Here is an 18,428-nt window from a genome sequence, read left to right on the forward strand (position 1 = left end):
AGTCTGTTTCCCAAAGCCCTCCAGCTCTCCCATATGCAAACTTGGTTAGCCTTCAAACCCCAGTGTTTGGGGACTCACCTTCCCAACCCCTCTGGGATTGGGAGCCCTATGAGGGACTTGGGCCCCTCACTCCTTGGGAAGAACCTCTGCAATTGTGATTATCCTCCTATTTGTTGGTCACCTCACCAGGATTGTGGGTCTTAACTATACCATATCTTTGCCCCCCATCCCACCTGTATCCTTGTGGTTCCATCTTTATATATTTAGATGTGGAAAATCTTTTTGGCTCATCTTCACGTCATTCTCACAAATTTTGGTGTGTCCATGGGAGGAGTCGAGCTCAGGGGCTTCCTACTCTGTCATCTTGGCTGTTCCTCAAAACACTCAGGATATTATATTTGGTTTAGACCTTTACTGCATTTTACCCATAGTCCATTTCAGTCCTTAATCATGTACCCTTTTATGGTAACCCTGGCTGGAGACTCTACATCTGAATCATATTTGAACCACATTGGTCCACCTGAATAGGACAACTTAGACAACAGTCAGCCACATCCCCTCCTTCAATTCACTCTAAATTGTCACAGGCTCTTGGTCCCATCTGTCTTTGTACCCATTTCTTATGGTCTTGTTTACTGCAATCTTGCTGTCATTTGGTACTTTTTGAAATGAGTCCACCAACAGTGTTATGAATCTACTTGGGCTTGGAGGCAAAAAATTCATGCTATTTAGAGTTGTACATAACATAGCAGTGAGAATGTGAGAGGCTCTGCCATTACCACAATGATTTAGTAGATGACTCTGTGTCATCTCTATTGGCTTCTCAAAGACCTCTTTGGTTATAAGTTGTGAGATTTGTCTTAGTTACGTAGATAAAGTTGCTAGTCAAATGATCTGGCTAAATAAGTTCCCTGAATTTTGATGATTAAAGAAATGTCCTGGAAGAAAACCCCAACTGATGAAATATTAGCAACCTCAGGTAGAAAGACTATGTGCTCCTTATAATGGAAGGGAGGGGAGTAAGAGAAAGGATGAAGTGACCTCTTGTTCAGAGGAAGAGCCAAAGGGTGATGCCCTGTAGAAAGACTGAGTTTTGTTTTGTACAGTTACCAACATATTGGTCAATGCAGAATTTATTTGACAAATAATTATTGAGAATTTAAGGGCTTAATGTCAAGATCTAGGAAATTCTGAAGACCTGGGTCCAGTGAGATCACTCCTGCAGGATGATCCTGGATGTCTGTACGACAGAAAACACTGAGCAATAATTATTCTCACATATGTTCAGACTGGGAGAAAAAAGGTATAATACGCATGTACTTCTCCTGCTGCATGTATTTTTATTCAACAACCATTTATGGAGCCCCTGCCATGTGCCAAGAAATTTGTATATTCATTTATTAAATTAAGCTTTCATTGAGTATTTACTATATCCTAGGCACTGAGGAAGCCAAGGATACCAGCATGAATAAGTCACAGCAACTACCATCGTCAAAGAATTTGTGGAGGATAAAGAGAGAAGAGATAGCCATGCTCTCAGCTGTCACCCCTCCTGGTCATTTGAACCCAGGGAGATGCAATCCCTCAAAGGAAACTTGTACCATCACAGGAAGAAGTGAGTGGGGATAAGGGAGGGAGAGCAAGGACTGGAATTGGAGGGGAAAGTGTAGAAGAAGGATGTGGAAAGACAGATCTCCTAGCCGAGGAAAGACATTCTGTTTGCCAAATGACTTAGGGCTGGTATAGGTGAAAGTTATGAGAATACTGCAGCTTGTCAGAAGATTGGAATTCTTTCTCACAATAAGATTGTTTCACTCTGTGTTTTTAAAAATGTGCAGGCTTATATTTTGCCAGACTTAAAGCACTATATGGAAAGTTCTTTTTATAAAGCAAAATCATGCAGGAGGAAGACAGCACCTCAAGTTTTCATCAGAGAGGCCACATAAAATTCAAATCAGAGATCATGGCCTGCCATGGGACTGAAACAACCTGAAGTGGAGAACATAATCTACATCTCACACAGCCTCCAGACAGTCTCTCTGGTAGCCTGATGATTAATGCATAAACTAGAAAGACATTTCATTGACTGCCTTCTAGTCCCATGAGCACAATGTAGTCAATAAATATTTATTGAACGTAATTTCCTGGGGCTTGCAGCACTTACTCTGTGATAACTTCCAAGCGAATAAGCAAGAATTATTCGGGGTGGTTACAAATAAATATATAAATGTATGTTAATGGAATCCAAAATACAAATGGACAGTAAGAAAGGAAATATGTATCCTTCTGCAGACAAGTCATCCAAGTGGTACTAGATTTGGGGTAAATAAGAAAGAAGTGCATTACACAAGCCCCAGAAGTGAGAATTGCAAGAGAGAGAAAGAAGAAAGGAAAAAAGGGAGGAAGGAGATTTATAAATGGCTCTATTTCATACAAATGAAAATATATATGTTTTTTAAAGTCAATCTTTTTTAGTGTCTCTGGTTTTATGTGTACAATACTTTCATCTGTCACTGAAATAGCTCCTACACTCAGGAAATGGCAGAGTTAACTGAAATGGGCTTCCAAATTACAATTTTTGCAATAAAAATAAAATATGGCTTTCTGCTATCCATTTGGAGCTACAGCACCAATATGCTTATGTGATCCCCCTTAAGCCCCAGTCACATTAGATTCTGAGCCATGTATCACCAATTCGTCCATGAGGATGACTGTTAGGTTAAATTTGTTTAAGTCTGAACATTTATTCTGAGTTAAAAGTAAATTAAAAACTTGCATTTGAGATAATATCCAAAAGGGACAGTGTAATCACCACATTCTCCCTTGTGCATCCTCTCTAAGCTCCTGTGAAGTCTGAGAATGCACAGACACAGTGAAAGCAAGAGCCTGGGAGGTGCTGAAGCTGAGACAGGCATCTTCACGGCCGCATGTCCAGCTTTGTAGGGGAAAGATCTTGTCTCTTGGAAATTCTTCAGTAAATAATTCTACAATTTTAATGCAAACACTCAAAAGAGACTCTAGTCATGACCAACCAGGTCCAGCCCTTCAGCAAATTGGAAAGAAGACAATAGTGATTGCACAAATCCACATCCATTGGCTCTGATTCTAGGATTGCCACAACCACCACATGACTAAAAAGGAAACAAAGGTTTCATTGCTGTCAGGCAGCAGGAAAAAGGGAGAACAAAGAGGGAAGTCAAGACTTCTCAGTATTCTTTTCAGGATACCACCCTAAGTATGGAAGGTCATCAGGTCTGCAGTATGCTGGACCTCCCTTGGAAGTAGCCAGACAATGCTTGATTCACTGCAGGTTGAGAGTTGTCTTTGCCCTTTCTTTTTAATTTATTTATTTGTTTATTTATTTATGTATTTATCTATTTATTTATTTATCACGGTACACGGGCCTCTCACTGTTGTGGCCTCTCCCGTTGCGGAGCACAGGCTCCAGATGCACAGGCTCAGCGGCCATGGCTCACGGGTCAAGCCGCTCCGCAGTATGTGGGATCTTCCCGGACCAGGGCACGAACCCGTGTCCCCTGCACCGGCAGGCAGACTCTCAACCACTGCGCCACCAGGGAAGCCCTGCTCTTTCTTTTTTATATATAAATGTATTTATTATTTATTTATTTTTGGCTGCGTTGGGTCTTCCTTGTTGCGTGCGGGCATTCTCTAGTTGCGGCGGGCGGAGGCTACTCTTCATTGTGGTGCGTGGGCTTCTCATTACAGCATCTTCTCTTGTGGAGCATGGGCTCTAGGCACGCAGGCTTTGGTAGTTGTGGCGTGTGGGCTCAGTATTTGTGGTTCACGGGCTCTAGAGCCCAGGCTCAGTAGTTGTGATGCACAGGTTTAGTTGCCCCGTGGCATGTGGCATCTTCCCAAACCAAGGCTCGAACCCGTGTCCCCTGCATTGGCAGGCAGATTCTTAACCACTGTGCCACCAGGGAAACCCCTGTCTTTGCCCTTTCAATGCTCTGTAGATGGTAGTTGAGTAACAGACTTTATGGCCACCAAATCAACCAGGGAAATTTGCCCAGAGATTTATAGATTACTGCTCACCTCCACCACAATATCTTTTGCAAGTCTCTTTCTAATTCCGCTCTCTCCTGACTTCAAGACTACCTACACTTAGTGTCTTTTTGTTAAAGCATAATTATATTTCCCAAATAGGTCATAACATTTTCAGGGTCATGCTGACACTTTTGTGTGTTTGACAAAGGAGGGGTACAGTGACTTGCTGATATGTCATGACTAAAATATTCAAATAAGAGTGGAGACATGGGTATGAAATGTACAGTGTGAGAAGTCAATAATTATGTAATATATTTTTATGTTGACAGACCATAACCAGACTTTTTATGGTGATCATTTTGAACTACATAGAAATATCCAATCACTATGCTGTATACCAGGAACTAACATAGTGTTATACTTCAAAAACAAACAAACTCATAGAAAAAGAAGGTCAGATTTGTGGTTTTCAGAGGTGGGGGTTGGGGGAGTGAGAATTGGGTAGAAGTAGCCAAAAGGTAAAAACATTTCATTATAAGATAAAAAAGTACTGGGGATGTAATGTACAACATGATAAATATAATTGACACTGCTGTATGTTATATATGAAAGTTGTTACGAGAATAAATCCTAAGAGCTCTCATCACAAGGAAAAAAATTACTATCAACCCTTAGAATGTATATATATAAACCACTTTGGTGTACAGTAGAAACTAACACTATATTATAAATCAACAATACTTGAATAAGATAAATTTAAAAAAGACTACCTAACCACTTTCCAAAAGAGGGAGAAGGAAAAGATCCTGGGGATTTCCTTCCGGGGAGCTATCATCAGTTCTGATTACATGTGTAAAAGCTGACCTGAGGCATCCTAATATACTTTCATGTACCGAACACTGTCAGTTACAGAGCAGAGAAGGAAAGCCTAGGTCCCTAGCAAGAAAATCTGGGAAAAGGTGTTCTAAAGTTTAGGATGATAAAAGGACAATCAGGGAAGCCTTCATGAAAACTGAGCCATCAAGCTTCTCAGACAGGGAAGATCTAACTAGTCATAGCATGGAGAAGGGAAGAAGTCTCTGAATGCTTCTTGCCCTTCAAGCCACATGCTCAGCAGGCTCACCCCAAATCCAGCAAAGCACACCCCTTTAAGCCTCTTCAATAATCCACCTGCCATTCCGAATCTTCAGCCTCCCTAAGGCTCTGAGGTATTTATCAGATTACCACTTGAGGTCACACATCCTACTGTCATGTTTTGTGGCTGTTTATTTATATGCATTTTCTCCTTGGAGAAATTAGAAGCTCGGAGTTCACAAGGAAACACCGTGCTCTGCGTGCGGCAGGTGCACAGTGTGAATTTGTAGTGCACATACTGAATGAAGTTGCTTTCCTTTTAACCCTGGCCCCAGTTCCAGCCTAGAGATCCTAGAATCCAAAGACTGTAAAAAAGAATTATGTGGAATTATGTGGAGCCAGCTGACAGCTGTTCTATTTGTCTGCTCATTTCTGAAGTCTCCATTGACTATTCAGTCCCATGGAAGCCAGAAACACCAGCCTGTCAGAGAATCAAATGCATGATTCGGAGATTTTGTCAGATACTTAAACCCCAAAGGCAGTATAAGACATAATTCCTACTCTGAAAAAAAAATGCATATTTTAAGGGATGGATCCATGAACTCTGCAATAAATAATTGTTTTCACTGTAGACAATATTTATTGGCAGGTGTTAAGAGTGCAAAATAGTAACAAAGGGATGAGAAAAGAGGTTGGTATGGCTCCCCTTCCCCAAGTGAGGACCCTGTAACCAGGCCAGTGAGGTGGGAGTACTTGACTGCAGCCACTTTGAGTCCAGCATCCTCTGGAGAACAAGATTCCAAGCAGGAGGGGTCCTCACAACATGGGGGAAGGGAGCAGTACCCTAGAAGGGATGTGAGCTGTGTTCCATCCCAAGCTGCTTTGTTCCTGTCCACCACACACCTCAAAAACTCGGCGCAGGGATGTTAGGGGACTGGGTTAAACCTATCCCTTTAAAAGGTAGATGACTTTTTCAATGCAGGAGGCAGAATTGATGTGACTATAACTGATATGAAATGCTGATTGGAATATTTGTTAATCCTAAAATCTCTGTTGAATCTCAAAGTCTATACACAAATTCAGACGTGGACACTCATTCAGATGACACCACTCAGTGCTTGATCCCAAGTAAGAGATGGAGAAATGGCTCCAGACCTAAAGTCATCATTCACTTTGCTTCCCTCTTCCTGCAGAGAGGTTTCATCTACCCTGGGCTTTGATATGCTCAAGTGTGTCTGTCTCAGGATGTGGAGAGTCTCTTTCTCTTCATGAAGCATACTTTATTAGCCATACACTTACTTCTAGATGTTCAAAGAATTGGTGAAGATTTCTCCAGGAGCTGTTGGTTTTTTGTTGGCTTTAGGCCACTGCTTTCTCATTCGTACACATTCACTTCCCTTCAAACTGTATGGACCTGTACAGGATTGCCAGCCTTTTAAACTGCCACACCGGGACTTTAAAAACTACTATTTCTATCACCATTATTCCTTAATCCAACAAAGGTAAAGATAGGCTTTACATTGACTAAATTCACAAAGTTGTTCTTATTTTTCTTATTTCACTGTAAGCCACTGACATATACTTAGGTATCATGTCCCTAGTATAAGGACAAGGATGAAAATTTCTCTCCTGGAATGTTGCTAGATGGGTTCTAAAATATTAGAAATACATGGCTGAGTTTAGCATTTATGTCATAAAAGTCATAAAGCTTAAGGATAGAATATGAAAAAGAAAATAATTGTAAAAATCACCAGGACTCAAAGGGTTTCTGGAGAATTTTTCACTGGGCAGGAACAATGCATAATCACTAATGCAGATTTTGGTGACCAAATTAGAATTTTGTCCTTTCTTCTCTGTTCCAGGTACATGGCCATCATCCATCCCCTCCAGCCCCGGCTGTCGGCCACAGCCACCAAGGTGGTCATCTGTGTCATCTGGGTCCTGGCTCTCCTCCTGGCCTTCCCCCAGGGCTACTACTCAACCACGGAGACCATGCCCAACCGAGTGGTGTGCATGATCGAATGGCCGGAGCATCCCAACAAGATTTATGAGAAAGTGTGAGTAGAGATGAATTTCAATGCCTTCTTTGCCCTTTCTTGTTCCTTCTTTCTTTTGTTCTTTTGTTGGTTAGGATTTAATTTGTATGTTAGGATTTTATTTGTAAACATTTCTCACAACAACTCTGTGTCAGGTTGATGTGTCCATAATTATCAGGAGACTATTATGTCCCAAATACTATTCTGGACTTTGAATGAAAAGTTTTAAAATATAAGACCTGGATCCTGTTATAGCATACCATTTGGGCACACTACCGTGTCCCTCTTACCAGTGACTTTGCCTTGCCAGTGTCTGCATATTTTTGCCTGGGAACTTTTTCCTAACCTATAGAATGCCATTTTGCCCTCTTGCACAGCATGCCAGAGGGTAAGGGAATTATCCTTCCCTCCACACTCCCAGCAGCTCTCAAAAACAACTGATGGGGGAACTTCTCTGGTGGTGTAGTGGTTAAGAATCCATCCGCCAATGCAGGGGACAGGGGTTCGAGCCCTGGTCTGGGAAGGTCCCACATACCGTGGAGCAACTAAGCCAGTGCACCACAACTACTGAGCTTGTGCTCTGAAGCCTGCGAGCCACAACTACTGAAGCCCACACGCCTAGAGCTTGTGCTCCGCAACAAGTGATGCCACCGCAATGAGAAGCCCACGCACTGCAGTGAAGAGTAGCCCCCGCTCACTGCAACTAGAGAAAGCCTGCACACAGCAACAAAGACCCAACTCAACCAAAAACAAAAACAAAAACAAAAAAACAAACCCCCCCCCCCACACACACACAAACTGATGGGAGTTGGCATATGAACACCCCAGCTCCCTCCCCCTTCAGGTGGGAGGTCTCTGAGGTGTGTGTTTTACTGTGTTCAGGGTTTCCTCTTGGGATTAAGCTCGAGTCACCCTGGTAGCAGCTGGCTCAATGACACAGGCTTTGTTAGTCCCACTCCCTACTGGTGTTTCTTTCTCCTTCCAAATAAGTCATTTGCATCTGAATCTTTATCTCAGGATGTGTCTCTGGGGAAAGTTAAACCAAAACACCTACGGTCTAGGATTTTGCAGCTGGAAAAATACCTATACATGTGAAATGCATGGGAAGGCAAGGCCAGGACATTGAGAACTTATGAGTTACAGGTTCCCCACAGGACAGGCCTGCTTCTCTTCCAGCCACCTGACCGATCACATTTAGGGTTTTTTAAAACTATCTTGGCACATTTTCCAAGATTTCTTATCTTAGAGGAAACATTAAAATGGTTTATTCTTTGTTTTGTTCTATTCAAGTGAGCAGCAATTTGACGTTTATATTATCATCAGTTTTCTGGATTCAAAGCACATTGATAATATGGCTCCTTTTGAAAGTCCTCTATAATTTTCCAACCTTGGGTTTATTAAGTGAATTGTAAAAGAAAGACCACTTGTGTTAGAATCAGAAGATCTGGGTTTTAATTACAAGATTGCCAGTTTCTAGCTATGTGACCCTGGGCAAGAACACAGTCTCTCCTCGTTGTTAAGTGGAATATGATAAAGCGCTGTCTCACATAAAAAACTGTTTTGAAGAGCAAACAAGATAATGTATTCTCACCTTGTAAGCTATTAAATGCCATACGAAAGATAAGATACTGTTATTGAACTAAATTCATTAGACAGTATAATATAATCATTATAGACCTTTGAACTTATTAAATGGTAAAATGAGACACTGTACCTGTTGGCCCTCTAGATTTGAGGGTCCCAAAGCCTGTTGCACACAGAGTTACACTACTGTATCTGTTCCATGGAGCATGGAAATGTGGCTTGCCAGAAAGCGATACATAAAGCTCAGACTTTGCCTTCCAGACACAGCGGGATTTAATTGATCAGGCAGTGGGAGGATTAATGCTTAGCCTAGGAGATGTTGAACATTTTTCTTTCAAGTGAAACTACAAGCCTGAGCAGAGTCACAGCGGGAGAAAGAACATAACCTTACAAGTTGTACAGGAGGACTCATGAACATGTTCAAGCCAGAAGCTTCCCTCAAAAGGGAGGAAAAAACCCCTCTGAATTAAAACTCATTATATAAACTGCTTCAGAAACTGCCGTCAACTTCATGGACCTTAGCTCAGTTCTTAGTTCTTGTGATCTTTTCAAAGTCTGATCGCCTTTCTTCAACTTTTTGCTTCAAATAAGCACAGTTCTTTTATCTTCCAACAAATTCAAATTTTAACTTGGAAATAAAGGCTATTTTCTCATAGATCTCTGGGATATCATGCAAGAAACAGTAGTGTTTAGTGTTTTACTTTTAAACCTTTTGCCATTTTATGCTTACTAATGATTAGAAAGTCCCTTTGAGACTCAGCGTTTTGGACTGTCCTTTCAAGTTACTTTTAAAGAATTTTGGGTAACTGCTACTGGATGCATGGTTAGGTTTGCCATTATTGTTTATTTCATGATTTTAACCTAAAAAAAAAAAGGGCCTGGATTAAGAGCTCCTCATTTTATCTATTCAAGATGTATAAAATGTTTATAGATGCAGTAGTAAGTTGAAAGAGTCCATATTTGCCATTCACATATTGTCTGAGATACAAGCATAAGTGTAAGCTTTTGCAAACCTATTTTATTTTTGTCAGTATCTGTCATAATGCATCATGATATATTTTTTAGGGAATTTAAATTCCATCAGTTCTAAACTAAGTACTTTATTATATTCTCTTCTATTAGAACTAATGATTGTCATTTCCACAGTACACAGTAATTCCAAATTTGAAACCATAAGGAAACTTTATTTTGAGACAGGGTAAGAGCATAGGCTTGAGAGTTAAATGAGTGATCAACTCCCAGCTACATCTCTCTCTAGTTGAGTCATAATGGTCAAGTTATTCAAGCTTCTAAACCTAATGGTACAGTCCATATAGAGGTGTTGAGAGAAATAAATAAGGTACTTGCTTAGCTCAGTGCCATGCACATTGGAAAGAATCTAGTGAATATTACCTACTGTTGTTAGCATCATTCATTGATCTGGGTACATGGGCAGAAAACTGGCAGCAGAGAGTGAGATGGGCAAATGCTTAGGCCCAATTCATCTGATGAATAATTTATGCCAGATAATTACACTAAAAGGTTTTGTGAAAATCTTAGATTGCTGCATTTGCCTTCTGGATACATGGTTAACCTCTAACCCTGATCATTTATCATTTAGATTCTTATTAATACATGGATTAAATTAAGCACTTTTAAAGAAAGGCAATCCAATAAAAGGACAGGCAAAAGATATCCTTATATGTTAAATGACCAATTAATATATAAGGAGGCACACAACTTCATTCATCAACAGTGAAATGAAAAGTAAAACCATAATGAGATCTTACTATCTACCTATTAGACTAGCAAATGTTCAGAAGTCTGACTAAACTAAGCATTTAGAACTTTTGGTGAAGAACCTTAGTAGACTGCTAAAAGTAAACATTGATAAAACCACATTGGAAAACATTTTGTAGTATCTAGAAAAGAAGAAACTATTCACACCCCATAACCCTGCAATTTCACTCAGGGGTAATTAATTACCCTAGAAAAACTCATGCTATGAACCCACAAACATGTAGATATTGTTTATATCAGCATCATTCTTAAAGCCCTAAACTGGAGATATTCCAAATGTCCATCTTCAGTTAGATGGATATTTAAAATATGGTACAAGCATGCAATGGAATATTATGTAGTTGACAGAATGAACAAAATGTAGCTCCATGCGGCATAAATGGCTCTTGTAAATAAGGTTTTAAAACAAGCAAAATGAAAGGTGGTAATACTACACTGCAAGCAGAAGTAGTCACCATGAAAGTGAAGACTGTGATTATCTTTCAAGGGAGAGAAAGGGATGTGATCAAGAAGGGACACTAGGAGTTGCTTCTGAGGATATGGCATTATATTTCTCCAGCATAATGGTAGTAGCATGAGTGTTTGCTTTAAAATTACTCATAATACCAAGTAGTTTGACTTATGTACTTTTTCTGGAATTTATGTTTCATTTTTATTTAACTTAAAATTAAATGCTGTCCAAAGGTTTTTGTTTTTGCAAGCTCTCAAGATACTGCTTCCATTGGGATAACCCCAAACTTCCTCCATAAGAAATTATCTTCTGAAGTGTGGGCTCTGCCTGGGGTGACATTCATAAGTATTCGTCTCTGAATTAGCCGAAGTATGGCTGGGCCCCATTTCATTCTCATGGTTACTTGCATTTTGCCTTGCTAACTCCTAAGTGTCATCCCATTTGGAATTTTTCCAATTGGTCTAAGGGAGGTTAGGACAAATTATTGTCCCTGGAAGGATGTGACAAATGTTAACCAGAGAACAAGCCCATAGTCTCTCCACAGCACTCATCCCTTGCTGCTATTATTCATAAGCACGTACCTCTGGGTTACAAAATGCTACAGATAGACTTGGTTCATCTTCCTGGAAAATCATTTAAAACTTCATTTTGCATTTAAAAATATAAATAAATTATGGGGTATAATGAAAATTCTTATAATTTCTTTAATCACCCATATTACCATCATTTACAAAGGCTCTAACATTTTGATGAATTTCCATCCAGGGAAATATTGTTCTTAGTTTCTTTTGAAGTGTATTGTGTACCTACAAGTCAACACAAATATAGATTGTTTTCCTTTTTGTAACACAAAATGTAGCTTATTATGCACATTGTTCTGTACCCTGTTTTTTTTTTTAACTTAATACGTCTTAGAGATCTTTTCATATCAGTTCATGAAGAGCTTCTCTATTCTTTTTTTCAGCTACACAGTACTCCATGTTATAAATGTACAATATTATTTAACCAGTCATTTTTAATGGACTTGAGATTGTCTCCAGCCTTTTGCTATTGGAGTGCTGTCATGAAAAACCTTTACATTTATCATGTAAGGCTATGTGGAGCATAAAAATCCCAAAAATGGAATAGCTGAGTCAAATTTTTATATTTGCCCTCCATACTAATTTACATTCCCACCAGAAATGTGTGAAAGTCTCTGTTTCTCCACAGCCTCATCAACAGACTGTATTATCAAGATTTTAGATTTTTACCCACTAAAGTTAAAAATACATTTCTTTTATTAGGAATGGGGTTGAATTTTTTTCATAGTTTGAATCATTTTTATTTACATTTTATAATCAGCCATTTACCGTATCATAAAGAATTTTTTATGTCATTAAACATGTTTCTACAATTTGATGTGAACATATATGTGTGTATGCATATGTAAATAATAGTTTTTTAAACTAATCTCCTTCTTTGAAAATTGATTATTCTAGTGATTTCCCTTAGCTAACTACTAAGACAAAACAGCAAACTTCATAAGCAGGCTGCTTCTAGCTACATCCCTAGATCCCTGCAGGGACAGGTTCAATGTCTTCTGCCATCCACTGTTTATGTCTACAATCTGCAGTTATGGAATGTTATTCTAACATTCATGAAACTGGAGACTTGAGTTCATTATTAATATAGTATTATCATAGTTTGTGATTGAGTCCTGCCATAATTTTAGCAACTTGGCAGCTGTGACTGCTCTCATGAAACTGTGACACTACCTAGGAAGTCCTATAATGGTAGAGTGATTGACTGGTGAGGAAGAAAAATTTCACAGGTAACCAAAAGTAACTCTTCCCGATGGAGAAAAAAAGCACAGTAAAAGACAAATTAAAGTATAAAGAAGAAATATTTGGCTTTGCAAAATGCAAATTCAGTAGCTTTCAAAATTATTTGGATCCAAGCCCACTCTTGAGGATGCTATCCAGGCTGTCAAGTTGCCGTGGCCCTGGAAGGTTATGGGGAAATACCCCTGAGGACAAGGAAGATGAATGAGCCAATATTTCTTTATCAGAGGGCTCACCAATACGGCCAAGTAAAAGTCTGTAATAAGGATGAAAAATGAGAAATACATCCCAAAGAATGAGATTTAGGCAGCCTGGGGAATTTCAGCTTCCCTGAATCATTTATTAATATTGGTCATATGTCATTTTCTGTTAATTAAACTTCTTTGTACATAACTTTGTGGTAAAGTTTTAGCATGAAGTAAGATGTGCTTATCTGAATTACAAATATTACCAATAGTCCTGGGAAAGGAAACTATGTCAGAAAACAGCATCACTCATGACTACAATTACCTGGAGATTTTGTGGAAGTGTACATGAATGTGGATATATTAACTCTAATATAATTCTTTTATTTTTTATAAATTTATTCATTTTATTTATTTATTTTTAGCTGCATTGAGTCTTCATTGTTGCTCTCGGGCTTTCTCTAGTTGTGGCAACTGGGGGCTACTCTTCGTTGCAGTGCACGGGCTTCTCATTGTGGTAGCTTCTCTTCTTGCAGAGCATGGGCTCTAGGTGCATGGGCTTCAGTAGTTGTGGCATGAAAGCTCAGTAGTTGTGGCACACGGGTTTAGTTGCTCTGTGGCATGTGGGATCTTCCAAGACTAGGTCTCCAAGCCGTGTCCCCTGCATTGGCAGGCAGATTCTTTTTTTTTTTAAACATCTTTATTGGAGTATAATTGCTTTACAACGTTGTGTTAGTTTCTGCTGTATAGCAAAGTGAATCAGCTATACATATACATATATCCTCTCCCTCTTGTGTCTCCCTCCCATCTTCCCTATCCCACTCCTATAGGTGGTCACAAAGCACTGAGCTAATATCCCTGTGCTTGCAGCTGCTTTCCACTAGCTATCTATTTTACATTTGATAGTGTATATATGTAACTGCCACTCTCTCACTTCGTCCCACCTTCCCCCTCCCTGTGTCCTCAAGTCCATTCTCTACGTCTGGCAGGTGGATTTTTAACCACTGCACCACCAGAGAGGTCCTCTAATATAATTCTTTATTAGTACCAATTGTAACAGAAGACTGTCTTTATTTATAGCATTTTGTCTTTTGTATGTCATGTCCCATCATCTTAGCTGAAATATTTACATTTATACATATCCTTTAGTTTCATTAATAATAATGAAAATTAAAAATCAACTAACTGGTGGAGAATAAGAAGGAAAAAAGAATATTAGAAAAAGTACCTGCAGTTTACTTCCCCAATTTTCCACATTCTTCATTATTTCACAAATAAAAAACAAGTGTGGATCCTTTACCAAGCTGCTCCAGGCCTTGCCAAAAGGGTGTCAGCATATTTGTGGTTCCAGGACTGTTTATGCTAGCTTCTATGATTAATCTCCTCCCTGACACCCACTACATTTATATAGCCCAGCACTCCTAGTATTGCCACTGCTGTTGATGGAAAGCAGTTAAACTGATAAGGAAAAGTGCATTGATATTTCAGGGGAAAATGGTTGCATAAAAGCAAGTGTTTAACCCTGACTCTCGGACAAAATCGTTACAGTAAATAAAGTAAAAAAAAGAAGGCGAAGGAGAAGGAAAATCCTACATTAATGCAGAAACTAGGAAGGTTGCCATAAAAATGCTAGAAATTTCACTACCTTTCTGGTAGATATTGCACAGATAGAGACAAAGAGGAGGCAGTAGCTACCATGGGAAGTCATGTGCAATACATATGGCAACCCCTAATTTGGAGGTGAAAGTGTAAGCCTGAAAAAGATGGGACTACCAAATTTGGTATTCCTTTGTGCTGTCATGTTAAATTTCCAGAGATACCTGAACTTACTGAAAGAGAAAACACAACCAGGCCTGAAAGTGTAATTGAATGTAAGAGTAAATGGACAATTTTCTACAAAACTGTAAATCACATTAATGCAGCTTGAGAGGGGAAGAATGAAAATACTGTTCAAGAGTTACAATTATAAAAGGCAATGGAATCAAAATTTGTGCAGAAAATTTCTTTCAAATACCTTATAAGCTCTTAATGAGTTCGGAACCATATGGAGAACTTGCTAATTTATTATACGCATTTGGTATGACCTAAATGTAAAAAGTTGACAAACTAAGCTCCAAAAACAAACATTTAGGCCAATTCCATTTCCAACTATAGATAAGAGATCCACACAAAAGAATTCAATATTATATTAAAATAGCAATGTTTTATTTTTTGAGCATGACTTCTTCCAGCAATAACGTTAGTAAGTTATCAGTAAATTGTTATTTTATTTTATCAAATGAATTGGTCAAAGGGAAGTATATATATTTCTCAATAAATGTCAAAAATAAATTTTTTAAAAGGTAATATGTATTAAAGAAAAAAATAGTTTATATCAGCAATAATCCTTGAGAAAATAAAGTGAATAACACATCTTCTTTACAACAGAAACAAACAAAACCCCAGAAAATTAAGAAATAGGCATTATATGAAGAAAAACAAAAAATCATGCTATTTTAGACTTTACTGAATGGCATAACAGAATATTTGAGAAACACTTCACATGATCCAAAACGTGGAAAGTATCTAAGGGTATATAGGAAACAGTCTCCCTTCTATATACATTTTTTTTTTGTACACCAATGTTCATAGCAGCATTATTCACAATAGCCAAAAATGTGGAAACACCCTTCTGTTTTTATGTAATTCCATGAAGATATCAGTTCTTCTCAAACTATTCCAACAAGTATGTTTAGGTGGCTGATAAAGCAAATCATCTGAAAGAGTAAATGGATAAAAATAGTTCAAGAAAATGTTGAAAAATAAGAATTAATTTTGATGTCAGCAAAATAAAAAAAAAGAAATATAAGAAGTGGCTTACTCTTTCAGATATGAAAATACTCAGTACTGAGGATAGAATTGGTCAATAAAAAACAGAATAGAAATCACACACACACACACACATACACACACACAGAAACCCAAGAATATAAAATTTTGTATATAGTATATGCTACAGATAACATGTGAATTCTGAAATGATTTTTCCATAATTTTTTTGGAAACCTGAGAACCCCAAATTCTGTAGGATTTTGTAACTTGAATGAGTTTATAAGTAACCATTGTGTGTAAGCACATAACTCACAGCTACCCACAACTTAGAGAGTCAAAATTACATTAGTGTACTGAAGCCTTTAAGAGGCTTTCCAGTTTTTAATTTTTAAATTTACTTCTTTATATAATATATTCATGTGGTTTAAAAATCAGTAAGTTTAAAAAGTAATCAGAAAAAAGATTTCTCCCTCTAACCATTGTTTAGTTTCTTTTGAACTTTTAAATTTAAATTTATTTTTTATACAGCAGGTTCTTATTAGTTATACATTTTATACATATTAGTGTATATATGTCAATCCCAATCTCCCAGTTCATCACAGCACCACCCCTACCCCGCCACTTTCCCCCCTTGGTGTCCATATGTTTGTTCTCTACATCTGTGTCTCTATTTCTGCCCTGTAAACTGGTTCATCTGTACCATTTTTCTAGGTTCCACATATATGCGTTAATATACGACATTTGTTTCTCTCTTTCTGACTTACTTTTCACTCTATATTACTGTCTCTAGATCCATCCACGTATCTACAAATGACCCAATTTCATTATTTTTTATGGCTGAGTAATATTCCATTGTATATATGTACCAAATCTTCTTTATCCATTCCTCTGTCAATGGGCATTTAAGTTGGTTCTATGACCTGGCTATTGTAAATAGTGCTGCAATGAACATTGGGGGGCATGTGTCTTTTTTAATTATGGTGTTCTCTGGCTATATGCCCAGTAGTGGGATTGTTGGGTCATATGGTAATTCTATTTTTAGTTTTTAAAGGAACCTCCATACTGTTCTCCATAGTGGCTGTATCATTTTACATTCCCACCAACAGTGCAAGAGGGTTCCCTTTTCTCCACACCCTCTCCAGAATTTCTTGATTTTAGATTTTCTGATGATGTCCATTCTAACTGGTGTGAGGTGATACCTCGTTGTGGTTTTGATTTGCATTTCTCTAATAATTAGTGATGTTGAGCAGCTTTTCATGTGCTTCTTGGCCATCTGTATATCTTCTTTGGAGGAATGTCTATTTAGGTCTCCTGCCCATTTTTTGATTGGGTTATTTGTTTTTTATAATATTGAGCTGCATGAGCTGTTTATATATTTTGAGATTAATCCTTTGTCCATTGATTCATTTTCAAATATTTTCTCCCATTCTGAGGGTTGTAGTTTCCTTTTCTGTGCAAAAGCTTTTATGTTTCATTAGGTCTCATTTGTTTATTTTTGTTTTTATTTCCATTAGTCTAGGAGGCGGATCAAAAAGGATCTTCCTGTGATTTATGTCAAAGAGTATTCTGCTTATGTTTTCCTCTAAGAGTTTTACAGTGTCTGGTCTTACACTTAGGTTTCTAATCCATTTTGAGTTTATTTTTGTGTATGGTGTTAGAGAGCGTTCTAATTTCATTCTTTTACATGTAGCTGTCCAGTTTTCCCAGCACCACTTATTGAAGAGACTGCCTTTTTTCCATTGCATATCTTTGCCTCCTTTCTCATAGTTTAGTTGACCATAGGTGCTTGGGTTTATCTCTGGGCTTTCTATCCTATTCCATTGATCTATGCTTCTCTTTTTGTGCCAGTACCATATTTTCTTGATTACCGTAGCTTTGTAGTATAGTCTGAAGTCAGGGAGTCTGATCCCTCCAGCTCCATTTGTTTCCCTGAAGACTGCTTTGGCTATTTGGGGCCTTTTGTGTCTCCATACAAATTTTAAGATTTTTTTTGTTTTAGTTCTTTAAAAAAATGCCATTGGTAATTTGATAGGGATTGAATAGAATCTGTAGATTGCTTTGGGTAGTATAGTCATTTTCACAATATTGATTCTTCCAATCCAAGAACATGGTATATCTCTCCATCTGTTTTGTTCTTAGTTTCTTGTGAGCTTTCCAAAATTCCTTTCTGCTTATCAAAAAGGGTTTGACTATATATTCTAATAGTCTCCTTTCTTAACACAAAGTGTCATATGACATACCATATTTTTGTTTTTTCCACTTACAGTTTAACTTAGATATCCTTTCCCCTTAATATTGAGCAAATAGTCTCATTTTTTTCTTTACAGCTGCATAGTATTACTTTGTATAGAAAAAACATAACTTATTTATCTGGAATGATATTGATTTATATTTGGATTGCTCCTAGTGTTTTGCTATTTCAAATAATATTGTAATGAATAGGCTCCACTCTGATAATTTTTCAGTAAAGAAACCTGATGGTTTCATTTAAACCTTGTGTTTCCCAAATTTACTTGATCATAGAATCCTTCTTTTGACTAACCCCTGATAACATCTCACAGAAATATTGTCCATAATATATATTCTGGTGAAACTCTGCACTAATCATAAAAATGTGTTTCTTTCTCACATCTTAAAATGAATATAAATTCCAAATATATTGGAAAGGAGAGAAAACTTT

General features: G+C 37.9%; 1 protein-coding gene across 1 annotated transcript in view; it reads left to right on the plus strand.

The window, feature by feature from the left end:
* The window catches only part of TACR1 (tachykinin receptor 1), a gene marked incomplete at both ends in the record, with an annotated part of 91,069 nt that overhangs the window by 57,857 nt on the left and 14,784 nt on the right, over positions 1-18,428 (plus strand). Inside the window, one exon of the mRNA XM_082642270.1 lies at positions 6,945-7,139. Within this exon, the coding sequence (XP_082498396.1) occupies positions 6,945-7,139 (195 nt within the window). The remainder of the gene's footprint in view (positions 1-6,944; positions 7,140-18,428) is intronic.

Source organism: Mesoplodon mirus (assembly GCF_964341445.2).
Source record: "Mesoplodon mirus genome assembly, chromosome: 14".
NCBI classification, from domain to species: domain Eukaryota; kingdom Metazoa; phylum Chordata; class Mammalia; order Artiodactyla; family Ziphiidae; genus Mesoplodon; species Mesoplodon mirus.